Source organism: Ammodytes marinus (assembly GCF_949987685.1).
Source record: "Ammodytes marinus genome assembly, chromosome: 11".
NCBI lineage: Eukaryota > Metazoa > Chordata > Actinopteri > Uranoscopiformes > Ammodytidae > Ammodytes > Ammodytes marinus.
In genome coordinates this window covers 14,805,244-14,818,252 of record NC_137215.1, presented here as the reverse complement: position 1 = coordinate 14,818,252, position 13,009 = coordinate 14,805,244, and the positions used below count along the sequence as shown (strand labels likewise).

Genomic DNA, 13,009 nt, shown 5'->3' with positions numbered 1-13,009 from the left:
TGCATGAATGCATTGTTATCATTGACTTTCATTGATAGGCCCTTAATCTAGTCGTGATTTCCGTTACAATCTATTAAGTTAAACAATGTTGATACTGATTAGGATACAAGGGATGGTTCTCATGGGTGGCTTTTGCTGATACCAAGTTTGCAAATAACTGAGACATTCAAGAATTCACTCGCATATCCCTAGTGGAATGTGGTCTGGCAGAGATTATTATTTAGGCTGAAACCAAATCAATCTGAAGTGAACGTGGACAGAACAGTTTCAGACTTCCTTGTTGTTGAAAACCCTTTATTAGGCGTGCCATGCGCACACTTAATGACAACCAGCATTGGTAAAAACAGAAATGATAAGAGGGGAAAACAAGATATTAAAAATGATAGCTTCATACATTTAATATTTAATTGCATCATCCGCAGATTAAATGGTTTAAAAATAAGTGTGTTGTCACAAGTTGGTAAACTGGTACAGGTACCACGATTACACGTTACAGCTTTTGGAAACGCAGCAAGGAAATAACAGGACAAAATGAAAAATTTAACTGTAAACTAATGAAGGCAACAGTAGCAACACAATCATTGTGATGGCACAAAGGACCTACTGTGAGAGCGCATATTTAGAAACACTTCAAAGAAATTAAAATAGTTAAAAATATGCTAATCTGCAACAACCTGAGGGCTACAGGATCTAAGCCATAGTGCAATAGCTGAACTGCCAATTCAAACACAATATGGGCAAATAAATACAAAGAGAAAATCAGTGCAAATGGAGTGGGGAAATACAGACAAAACAACAGTTCATTTGGCAAATAATAGGTTTTAGGTTTAGTTTATTAAGAGTACGCTTAATTGTTAGCATTGCTCGTCAACACTTGTGCTATCCTCAGGTTTATACTGAATGGTGCTGCACACAGTAATGAGTGGGACATTTAACTTTAGTGGAGATAACCTGATGCTAAAAAAAAGTTGGCATGAAAAAGGTTAAGACTAAATCTAACTTTCTCATTAACAAACATGTTTAGAAAAAAAAAAGGTCTATTTCTATGTTTTAGCCTAGATGTCCAGTACCTGTGCTGCTCGCGGATCAGAGTTCAGCTAACAAGGAGCAAAATACACTCAAATCACAGATATTGCGTGTCAAGGAAAAGCTCTTAAACATTATATTAAAAAAAATACAAAACTTCAGCAGGATAAAAGGTGCACATGCATCAGCAGTTGTTACATTGAAAGAATGACAAATTCATCAAAGAATTTGTTTTAGTAGGCTTAGGTATGGGGGATTAAAACAGTACCCAGAAACGCAATGGCACTCTTGTACGCATATACTCTAAACACAATTAATGATGTCCTGATTCACAACAGGTTTGTCTGCGTTTGATTGAATGTTTCCTTACTAGAGAGAAAGTTTTGTTCGAAATCAAAGAAATCAACAAATAGAATGTATGTTCTATACTTAAATATATATCATTGCCAAAACATTTTCATAAGAAAAAAAAAAACTCATACAGGAGCCAACTACTTCAAATTCAACCTAGAAACCTCAAAGTGTAAATCATAGAATACTGAAAAATTAATTGGCGGTCTCCAGATAAGAAGCATTATCATCAGGGAACGACTCTACAGTATGAAGAAGCCTTCAAAATCAAAACTACAATCATTAATCTGCCACTTTCCGAGTCAACCAATCAATCTGTCGAGGCCATGATATGTTGGCGTCATTTTAGGCAATATAGTTTGACAATTTCACTAATCATGAATATTAAAGATGACATTTATGTACATGCCATTTAAAGCACGCACATCATCTACATATTCCCCTCTAATGGTGAATTATTTTTTTACAGAAGCTTCTAAAATAAAACACCAGTGTGATTAATTGACTAGATATACCATTAAACTATTGTTTGTGAACATCCTTGTCCACTTATATTGCTCTAGTATGTCACCTGTCTATCATGGCCGATACCAAACACCTTTTGTCTGGACAGAATGATCAGAAGTCCCCTGGTAATCTCCTCCGCATCTATGACGCCTGAGATTCTGTCTCATTGGAGGTGCTGTGACTCTGCTCTGATTCAACCTCTTCCGATTCCTGAACCAATTCTTCCACTACCACTTCTTCTTCTTCTTCTCTTTCCTCCTGCTGCTGCTGCTGCTGCTGCTGCTGCTGCTGCTCCTCCTCCGACCGGCACTCACTCTCTACTTCTTTAGTGGCTCCTTCATCTTCCCCCATCTCTCTCTCATCTGAGGAGACGACAGACAAGTTAGACGTGTGCGAGTGAAGTGATATATATATATACACGAATAGAGAAGGGTGAAATCAAATCAGTGGTAAATCAATGAAAAATGTGAAGCATTCCTTTCGTTAGGATTAACATCAATTAATGGAGAGTTGACTGAACAACAGAGATAGGAGAAGCAAAGACATGTGAAGAGGCTTTAATAACATCCCTTAAAATCTCCAGAGGATCATTAAACCAGTGAAATGTCTCCGTCCAACAAAAACAAAAAAAGCCCGCTGCTGATCATCAATCATCCGTGGTGTTACAGATAGACAGACATATATTAGGGAACATTATATAGTTAATGTTTTTATAGTCATTGCTTTTTAATGCAATGCTTAGTAGGTTTCACTGCGGACATTAAATCAAAAAGGGATTCATGATCTAAAATGCACCATTATTTCCTTGAGCCCCCGTTCGTACAGGATTAATATTCCATGAGGATATGGGCAATAAAAGTCAATCCAAATGCGGACAACATTGTCCAATTACAGGAGAGACAAGAATATTCTGTCGGAAAACCACACGAAGCATGTCACCTGCTGAGCTGGAAATGCAGGTCTGAATGTGTGAAAAACTTAAGATGTGCAAGAAGTGCAAGATGCCTGTACAGGTGGAACATAAATGATGGGATGAAGAACATGAATACAAAGAGGAGCTACCGGTTGCCCTTATTACAAATAGGATAAGGTTTATGTGTGTATGTGCTAAGGGCAGGATTGAAACCACTAGTCAGAGCTTTTATATCTAAATCACCCTTATTCCCTGAATGAATACATCCTGTCCGAATCTGGGGTTAATTGATCAGACACAAAATTACACTTCATGCACAAAATATTTTTGACTGTAGGGGTAAGGTGACACAAATCAAGAAAAAGGTTAGGCTTTATGAGACGATTTACACACTTAACTATGTAAACTGGAGAGCAAATCTAGGAAGTTCAGCCAACTATTTTGTACATTCAGTGAAGACCAGATCTGAGTCAAAAAAGTGTGTTGTGTTGTTGTTTTGTTTTCATAAATATTTGTTTAGGAATAATCCATCAGGACCATTCCATCAATATTAGATAAATTGTTAATCAAGGAGTAACTCTTTCAAAAACATTTTCAAAACTAATTTGAATTATCTAAATAGAATCAAATGTGTACAATTGTAAACACTATTTAACCCAAGTCTGGTCCAGACATTAAGTTAAAACCCATTGTTGATTTAGTGTGATTAGAGGTATCAATATGGGATTTGGTTTGCATTCGACAAGGTTATGGATTTGACAGTGAATAATTGACCCTATCTGTGGTGATCATATATAACAAATCAGTTCAAATTAAGCCAGCCCAGACAATGCAGGGAGAGGAGGGGGAACCTGGACTCTGCAGAGGTTGGTTTTGAGGGTTCTTTGGACTCTGCTGGATCTGGAAACTGTGGACCAAATTCCATGGAGCTGGAGCCTTGGCTAGAGGTAAGATCACACTGGTAAACCCACTGGTCACTAGAACGCAACACGGTCACTCTGCTCTGGAGAATTTGATAGATATAGGTTAGTAAGAAAACTAAAATACAAGCTTATGTCTGCTACTTTGCGAGAGCAATTTGTTGAACCAATCTGTATCTGCATATCAATGTGTTCACCGTTTCTGTCGCACTGTTTTACTTTACGCCTGATATCCATAACTATTTGGGTAAGACATACACTATTTTTTTAAGCTAATTTTTTGGCATTTTCAAGCTTTATTTAATAATACAGAATCGAAATGGAGAGACAGAGAGAGAGAGAGAGGGGATGACATGCAGTAAAGGTCCACGGGTGGGATTTGAACCCGCGACCACTGCAACCAGGCCAGAGCTAATATGTTACGCACTCTATCCACTACGCCACCGGATCACCCCGAGACATACACTATTAAACTGTTATCCCACTCTGCAATAGTGTAAAGAGATCAAGCAAAGACATTTGAAAGCTGTCTGCATCTAATAAAGAATGATTACACTATAATTGAGTTGCTTCCTGTTACAAAGATGGCGACGGCGATGCTTGAAGGCGGCGCTTTATTACTCGCTAAAGTTAACAAAAACTCAACGTCATTAAAGTTGTGAGAAGAATCAAAGACAAACGAATGAAAAAGTTAAACTGAAGCACTGTACTAAAAAGCATTTAACGAGGTTATTTAACAGTTAGACATAGAGTGAGTAATACTATAATGCACAGAACAATGTATGTGTCAGCGTGCACACAGTTCAGTGTATTGATCAAAAGTCGGAATTTTTCTGAATTCCCTTATTGTCTCAGGTTCAGACATGATTCCCTTTTTGTCTGATTTAAGACGTTTAAATCAGTCAAACAATGTCTGACTGTGCTTCCAGTGCGTATGAATCAGGACAGATACTTTGTCCGCACTTTTAGCACTGGTCCCAAATCAGCACACTTGCACTGCTCTTAACTTCAACACAGACCCATTACACTGATTTCTAGTACCTCCAGAGGGGGGTGCGCTCTCCTCTGTGTCTGTCCCAGATCGTGGAGTCGGTCCAGGGGAACGCGATTCAGCTCGCAGCCTCCTCTCGTAGCTAAACTCTGGAAGCCTGGGAGCCTGGGGGCGTGTCTTCCTGGCCGGATTCAGGAAGTAGCAATATGCACAACGGAATGCTTGGGGGGGAAGAAGGAAAAAGAATACATGGGAAATAATTTTTAAAAATGTTGTCTATACACGGGCAGAGTTAAATTAGTGGGATTCCACCAGGTAATCATTTGTTTTATCATAAGTTTATAAAGTCAAAAACATACACTGGAGTTCTTAATTCAGATGGTCCTTCTGTTCTTACCTAAATATTCAAACTCTTCTTTCAGAGCCATGCCGTTATGAGAAAAACACTGTTGGCAGACCAGAGCGTATCTAGGAAGGAAGGAGAGACCGAGGGAGGAAGAAAGACTGTTTTGTTATACGAATTACATTGTCTTATTTGGTAAAAGTTAATTTACATTAACCTGCCTCGTCTTCTGGCAGCAATTATCTGTATACCAGAGGATTTGCATGTATGTGCTTGTTTCAAACAAAGCGAGTGTTAAAACTGCATCTTTTTTTTCCACTTTTTCAGTTTCTGCTGCAGCTATTACTTACTTTGCCAGTAGGTGGCCACATTGACATGTCTTCACCTACAAGGTTTAACTGCTCCTGCCCTTACTTCCCAAGTCTACAGTAGTTCAGTCGGTCGGACAATGATTGAACACCACTCAGCCGACTGTTACATGACAATGTGATTTTTGGATTAAGTCAAAAGCCAGTTCCACAGGGTGTATTTATTGAAGGGCTCCTCACCTGTTCTGTGGTCCGTCTCCTACTAAATACTCAATGACCCGGTCCACGGCCCCCCTGTCTTTGGGTAGAATGGGTCTTGCTAATGGAGGACCTGGTGGGTGCATGCCTGCAAAAACAGTCCACACACATGAAAATTAATAGAAAGAGAGATATGCATTTCTCTTTAAATCTAGAAAAAAATATAGAAATCCAGAGTTTTACATTGCATCTCACACTTCACATACGTGTTCTGTACTCTCTATTGTTAGCATACAATGTGCACTTTTACATGTGGCACTTTTACAGGTCTTAAATCCTTTCAAACTTAAATAGCAGAAACTAGCTATAGCAGCTACAGTTTCCTTTCTTCATGCAAACAAAGGAGCATTTATGCCGAGATCCACTCAAAGGCTTTCCAACCTACCTACACCTGGTATAGGTGAGCAGGGCGTCCTGTATACGCCCCCTTGTAGTGCAGTGGCAGACATAGCAGATCGTTCTGGTGGACCTCCTGGAGCTGAGAGAGGAACACGTTCTGTAAAGAGAGCGACATGGGATAAAGAAACTCAAAGATGTCTAAACAAACTAAGTTAAAGGCTATTGGACTTCCTGGTCATTCCAGTTGCCTTTGATTTAGTGTGCCGAGTGTGATTGATTTAGTCCACGACCTGGACTCCTGAGAATCTGCATAAAGAGACCAAGACTTGACTTGTAATATTCTCTTGGTGCAAGAACACAAGTGAGAAGCTCTCATAGTCAACTCATAGTTTTGTGTGGACCCAGCATGAAAGCTGATGCACTTACAAACTGTGATACTCAATGTAAAGTATCTGTGTCAACCCCTTACCCACAGGCGTGCCCCCTGGTCCCAATGGTAGACGTCCTCCTACAGGAGTCATTCCTGGGGTGCCCATCGGCATTGGTCTCATTGCCATCCCTCTCTGTCGAATCTCTACATAGAGAAAAGGAATGAATCACAGAATGAATTATTTTGCAGAACCAGGAATTTGATGAGTCCATCCTCTAACGATGGTGTCAGAAATCTGGAGAGCTTTCTGTCAAAATCACTTTTTCCAGTAAAAAGGTCAAATGGAGAATTGGGTGTTAATACACAGCCGAAGCTGTGGGTTAATAAACAGCCGAGGCTAGGATCAGTCAAACACCACTAAACAGATGTTTTATATTTATGTTGTGTAATGGTGTGTGTTGTACCTTGTCCTGGCCTGGGGGTCATCTGAGGACGCACAGGAGTCGACTCCAGCTCCTATGACACAACAGTAAACACAATCAATGAGAGTCCAACAAAACAAATATACAATAAAACGCACAGACACATTTTTTTTTAAGAATAGCCCTCACAGCTTTCCTCTTGGCATCAGGATCAAAGCGTTCCAGGATGATTTTAGCGTTTTTGTACGTCTCTGTTTCCATCACTTCCTCCAGCTGGAAACAAAAAAACAGGAGAACTCTTGTTCAAACATGCCACTGAATTGTTGTCCCTTTGTTAAAACACAAAAGACCACTGGGGATAAACAAGGCCACAATGATGCATGTCAAAGTAGCAAAACCTAATGTTGAGGATGACACTAAATCTTTAATCAAGTGTGAAATGTGAAGTTAAAGGAATTGGACACTTACAGTCTTTTTTTTGAGAGCCTTTAAATCTTCTAGTTTGTCATCTAAAAACATCAAAAACAGAAGCAGTCAGTTTATTTTATCTTAAATCAATGACATTAACATCCGACAAAATACCCTTGTCAAATATATTTGAAAGTTGTGTAGATCATTACACTAATGTGTTAGTATTATAATAATATTCTCAAGCTATATTTGCGACTTTATTTCTGCAGTTTTTAATATCACATAGTGATTGCATTCTGGTGTTTAAGACTCAACATGCATGAATTTGTAAAAATTATGCAAATATGCACAAATTGTCATTTGGTTAAGTCCTAAAATCAACCAAAAGCCAACGGTGTGTGCTTAACCTGGAAGGAAAACTTACTGTTTCTCTCAGTGCGTTTGGAAAAGAGGAAGATCAACAGCTTCCTGCTGAACCACACCCTGATGATGAGAAGGAAAAGGAGAATTCATAGAAAATTATTAAATACAAAAAAACGCTGTGCATAGGTGAATCAAATCACATTTGTATTGTCCATCAGGATCATTCAAAACAAAACACATAAGCACTCACAGCACAGGGTATATAAAGAAAGGCAGAGTCATGGCTAGTCTCTGCAGCCATTGTTCAGGGAGGTAGAGACAGTACACGATCAGAGACGTCATCAGGTAAAGGACTGAGGAGTAAAAGAGCAAGCGGCCAACCCACAGCTGCAGACAGACGTGCACACTGATTAGGAAAAAGGTAATACAATTCAAGAATATCACTGCACATCTTGTGGATGTTTTGTGGACTAAACCTTTTGCAGACGTTGGTTTTTGGCTCTGAACTCCTCCAGCTCTTGAATCTCCTACGAGAGAAATGTGAAGGGTCAAAGGTCATTTCAACAGTGCAAAGAATCTCATTCTGAGGAAAGCTATTATTACTAAGAGGAATTCCTGCCCCATTTTCAGTTTGAGTGTCAGTAATGACGCCTTTTTTCTTCATTCATCTTCATTACAAAAAAAGCTCAAATATAAACTGGGCATGTGTTTGTGTTAGTAGGAAAGACATGGCTTTCATTGACTGTGCTATAAGCATTGTATGAATTCATAAAATGTGATACCTAATTCAGTCATTACCTTGTCAAGGCTCTCCAGCTGATCAACTGTGGTCTGCTTTGTCTGTATTGAGAATAAAGATCAGCAAATCAACAACATTCGGCTAGGCTTCTTCTCACTGTCACTCACAGCCAACAGATTCAGAACTAATTCATGTGTCAGTAAACAATCATCCCTGTTCCTCTAAACACGTGTGTACCTGTGATCTACATATTTAAGTAAAGGAGAGTAATACATTCCACATTTATGTACCTATTTGTATCCAATCATTTCAGGAAAAAAAGGAATCAATGCAAAAAATAATTAAGTGTCGCACTTTCTATTGCTCAATCTGTCCCGCTGCCTCTCTTTCCCCTTGACTTCTCTAGTATGTCTAATAATAGCATATTAAGCTCATCTAGCTCGGGCACAGGGTTCAGTGTGCAGCCGTCTAGCACGACTAAATTATCTCATATACTGTCATCACTTAAGTAGAACAAAGGATTAAATGAACTATACATTAGCCTTGTAGCTCATTTAGCAATTATCTGGAAATAAAATACATTATTTGTTAAATAATGTTAAATTAACATTGAAATATGTCACCTGACCTCACCTTTTTTCGAAGGTTTTTTGCGACGCAATAATCTAAGAACTAGGTACTGTGTGATCATTCAAATGTTGCTGTTATACTAGAGATGACTTGGTTGGTGTACGATACGTAATACATAACGTATGTACCTCTCATATTGTCCAATGTAAAATCCTCTATTTCAGTTTAAGTATTTTTGACTTAACTCTTCCTTTTCTCTCATCCACCTACCTTCCATCTGGATATTAGGGCTCCCATGTTTGCAAGTTACAGTCGTCTCCTCTTTGATCCCTTTGGCTCACTGGAACAGAAAGCCTCTGTTAAGCATGTTTGTAGGTAAACAAACAGAGTAGCACTGTACCCTTGCTGTTACAGTTATGCAATGTATGCTGGTGAATTTAAACCCTGCTATGACATTCATTTACACAAACTAACCACAGGATTTAACTGTGGAATAATTGGACACAATAGTTGCCATTGTTCTTGTGGAAGAAAATGTTGCTTAACAGCTCCGTATTTAAAACTTTAAAGAATATAACACACATAGGTCTGTACAGTTCTATCGACAAATATCGCATTGCATGGCGGGTCTTGTGCTAAAAATTCGACATATTCTGAGTGACGTTATCAACACTGAAAACTGCTAATTCCACATGGCCAGTGAAGACTCCCTTTAGCCAACTCTGGTTCTAGGAAGCACGTCTACTCGAAGGTTAAGATGCCATCCGAGTGTGTAACCTTTTGACTAGATATATGACCAGATATTAGAAATTGACTGAGTCAACAAGTTGCTGGCTGCTGTTGTAATAACACAGCTGTCTTAGTTTTCAGCAGTACATGTTAGAGAAGTGACAGTGCGACACCAGAAATAAATGTGCAGCGGTGTATCATGATATGAGTTTGCCAGTAAGCACAAAATAGATAGGAATAACAGCAACTGCATCTATTTACAAAAACATTGTGTAACCGGATTTGCACTCTTGGAAACACAATTCACAGCACATTACTTGAATAAAAAAGCCTGTACATTTGTAATCTTGGTTTACAGCCCAAGGGTTGTCATCACACAAACATGCGTATAATGTAGTGAGGTTTACTGTTTTTAACCTTTGACCTGATATTAGAAAATGACTCAGCAATGTTTACACATATTTAACATAAATATGTTGTGTTGATTTCCACCCATGCCTATAACATTTACAGTAGGCTACATTACTTAAGTAAGTTAGGTTCAAATCTCGACATTTCTTATAAGGGTTTACAGCCCCAGGGTGATCACCACAAAAATGCAAGTAATGTAGCAAGGTTAACTGTTTTTCTTGAACACTTCACATGTGTAACTCGAAGCAGTTTGCAGGCAAACTCGTAGGTTCATACTTTGGCATATTCCTTTCATATTAGGCAGACAAATAGTAATATAACTTAACGTTTCCAGCTAATGGAGTTAAAGCTAACGTTAGCTGCTCCATCAAAACACTGTATCCTATACTTCACACGTCCCTGCTAAAAAGCAGCGCTTATGAACAGACAGAGACGCTTTTGATCGCCCTAAGCGTTAATTTTACATACATCGTTGGCGTCATTTTAACAAAGGCATGAGTGCTGTAGCTAGCTCGCTACTGCAACAACAAATAACAAACTGCTGGTACAGATGTCACCAGCAACACACTGTCTTTGTTTTATAGAGGCTATATTTGAAATAAGTTACTTACACTAATCTGATGTTAAATCGCTCAGTTAATCAAGTGAGGACAGAAAACAAACGAGCGACGGACTTCTGTTGTTAACCGAGATGACATTTCAACTGCCAAACGAGAGTCGGCGAGACGTACGTGATACGTAACAGACGTAACTTTTCGATGACGTAATGCGGCGAAAGACGATGCTCTGGCTCCCAGAGTCCTTTGCGTTGTAGTCTTTTCTAGCCCCTAAGATCAAGATATTGCATTTTCACCGTATTAAAATTAAGTGAGCGACTGCATTTAGGAAACATGTGTCAGTTTAAAAGACAAACTGATTAGTCAAATAAATCATGTATATTGTTCCAAGGCATTCATGCCAGTGTCAAGCAATGACGCTAATCATCACACGTTGACTGATAATAACTAAAACAGTCAAATAATGTGTGACAACAGCAATTATTATAGGGTACCACACATAGATTGTATAATAACCACATCAAATAGCCTAATATTCAATAACAATTGTGAAAAGTAGGCTAAAACATGGCCTATTGCAAATAACTCAAATAATTAAATGTCAGCCATCAATAATAGGAAAGGATAATATAAAGACAAGATTTGATCAAAATAAGAATAGATTTAATCCAAAAGGGAAGCACCGCAAAAATAAATGTATCGCAATTTGAAGATATAGCCTACTGTTGGCCTAGGCAGGGCCGGCCCTGACCAATTTGGCGCCCTAGGCAAGATTTTAGCTGGCGCCCCCCATTGCATTGCAGTCAGGTCCACCACTGTTCATACACTCACACAGAACTGGATAGCTTTGTCATTTCATTTTATTTTAGATAGAAAATAACCCACAAAATAAAAAACATATTACAAAACAAGTGACATAACATTAAAAAATGAATACAATATTACGATTTGCACAGAAAAATGCAGACGTTAAAATTTAAAATGATAATCTATTACAAGTATAGTTTAAATAATTCATAACTTTGCATTGAATATAATTCCACACAAAAGCTATATTACAAAATTAAATGACAGAGACCTCTGGTTTGTACTGCTATTTAACTTGATTCCAACAGAGAGCTGTGTACATTTAGATTTTAAGACCTCATCTTCATATCTCAACAAGCTCACCTCACCTTGCTACAGCCTGACTACTCTTGCCTTTGGGTCTATTGGTGAAGCCTTTATTCCTCATGCTGCATCACTGGGCTGTGCTAAGGTGGAGAAGATGTCTGCAGGACAGGTGGCTCAAAGTATTTCAAATGAAAACCTGAAGAGAAAAGAGAAGTATACATGTTGTTACATTATTTATATTAAGACATGGTGAAAAGCTTTAAAATGGAAATGAGATAAGATTAAACTCTTGTCATTAAAATGAAATGCAGTTTAGCATCCAACCAGAGTGAAGAGAAGCAGTAACTAATGGAACGCTATAGGTAAGGTACAATCAAACGGAAAAGTTTGCTCCTGCTTTTTATTAAATCAGAATCAAGCCTTCTGATGATATCTCATGGCTTTATGTATAGCACTTTGATTTACCTTGTGTTGAAAAGTGCCTCACAAATAAACTTGACTTGCCTCAGGTATGCAATATTAACAGTTATTATAGCCTACTGTGCACTTTTAACACTGATGTAAACTAACACAAGGTTGACAACCATTAATTATAGTGGAAAAGGAATAGCTTTCTAATAACCATTACAAGCAGTGCAAACTTTGGCAAGTTATGACGGGATGTAGGCTACCTGAAAAATCTTTCTAAATGTCTCTGATGAATTTAAGCTGGGAGTAACGTTACCCATCTTCCAAAAGTAAGCTAGCAAGTTAACACGGCTAAAACAATGCAGCACACTATTCATTCATCACATTAACGTCACTGTAGGCCTACCTCTGTCTTTGTCACGTTTTTCCTCCTCTTCTTTTCCTTTTCAGAGAGCTTTTCTCTTTTTGACATGGTGTTCGCTCTTTTCTTCCGGTTCCGACCGGTGATCATGGACATATAAAGAAGGTTCAGATACCTGGCTGATCGCCAGAAATCTGGAAGAGTCTATCGGAGGAGGGGGGGGGGGGGGGGTCGCTTCAATTTTTTTTTATAGTTTGTCTATCCTCAGTAGTTGTCATAGTTTAAGCTTAACTCATATTTTGAAATTATAGTATTAACAGTATTAGTAAAAGAAAATTAAAATAAAGTTTTGGTAGCCCTTTTTTTTTTTTTTTTTTTTAGCGGCGCCCCCTGCGGATGGATGCGCCCCTAGCATTTGCCTATACTGCCTATGCCCAGGGCCGGGCCTGGGCCTAGGCCTATAGGCTATATCAAATTGTTACCACTAGATGTCGCAATTGTGTTATTTCATATGAATACAGCATTAAATGGGAGCCAATCACTTTGACAGAGAAAAAAATAGTCTATTTTCAAGAAGTTGAGCACTTTTCACTTATCCT

At 38.5% G+C, this 13,009-nt stretch overlaps 1 protein-coding gene across 3 annotated transcripts; it reads right to left on the bottom strand.

Moving 5' to 3' along the window:
* Nucleotides 1-296: 296 nt before the first annotated feature.
* lnpk (lunapark, ER junction formation factor) lies at nt 297-10,694 on the bottom strand. Of its 3 annotated transcripts, none has more exons than XM_080036225.1 (16): nt 10,583-10,694; nt 9,102-9,171; nt 8,321-8,362; nt 7,999-8,049; nt 7,773-7,909; nt 7,584-7,642; nt 7,217-7,257; nt 6,938-7,021; nt 6,791-6,842; nt 6,426-6,530; nt 6,003-6,113; nt 5,600-5,705; nt 5,106-5,176; nt 4,759-4,929; nt 3,649-3,738; nt 297-2,246 (listed from the first exon to the last, which is right to left on the bottom strand). In XM_080036225.1, the coding sequence occupies exons 2-16, from the start codon at nt 9,126-9,128 to the stop codon at nt 2,026-2,028; spliced, it is 1,368 nt and encodes a 455-aa protein (XP_079892351.1). In that variant the 5' UTR covers nt 9,129-9,171; nt 10,583-10,694; the 3' UTR covers nt 297-2,025. The 3 variants fall into 3 exon arrangements, with proteins under 3 accessions (XP_079892351.1, XP_079892352.1, XP_079892353.1); XM_080036226.1 differs by having other exon boundaries at nt 6,003-6,095; XM_080036227.1 differs by lacking the exon at nt 3,649-3,738.
* Between the last annotated feature and the right edge of the window lie 2,315 nt (nt 10,695-13,009).

Bases quoted from the DNA above. Each gene is read 5' to 3' on its own strand.
- lnpk (XM_080036225.1), bottom strand. From the start codon at position 9,128: ATGGGAGCCCTAATATCCAGATGGAAG. The intron at 7,910-7,998 runs GTTTAGTCCACA...GTCTGTCTGCAG, and splicing joins AAAACCAACGTCTGCAAAAG to CTGTGGGTTGGCCGCTTGCT. The intron at 4,930-5,105 runs GTAAGAACAGAA...TTCCCCCCCAAG, and splicing joins AGAAGAGTTTGAATATTTAG to CATTCCGTTGTGCATATTGC.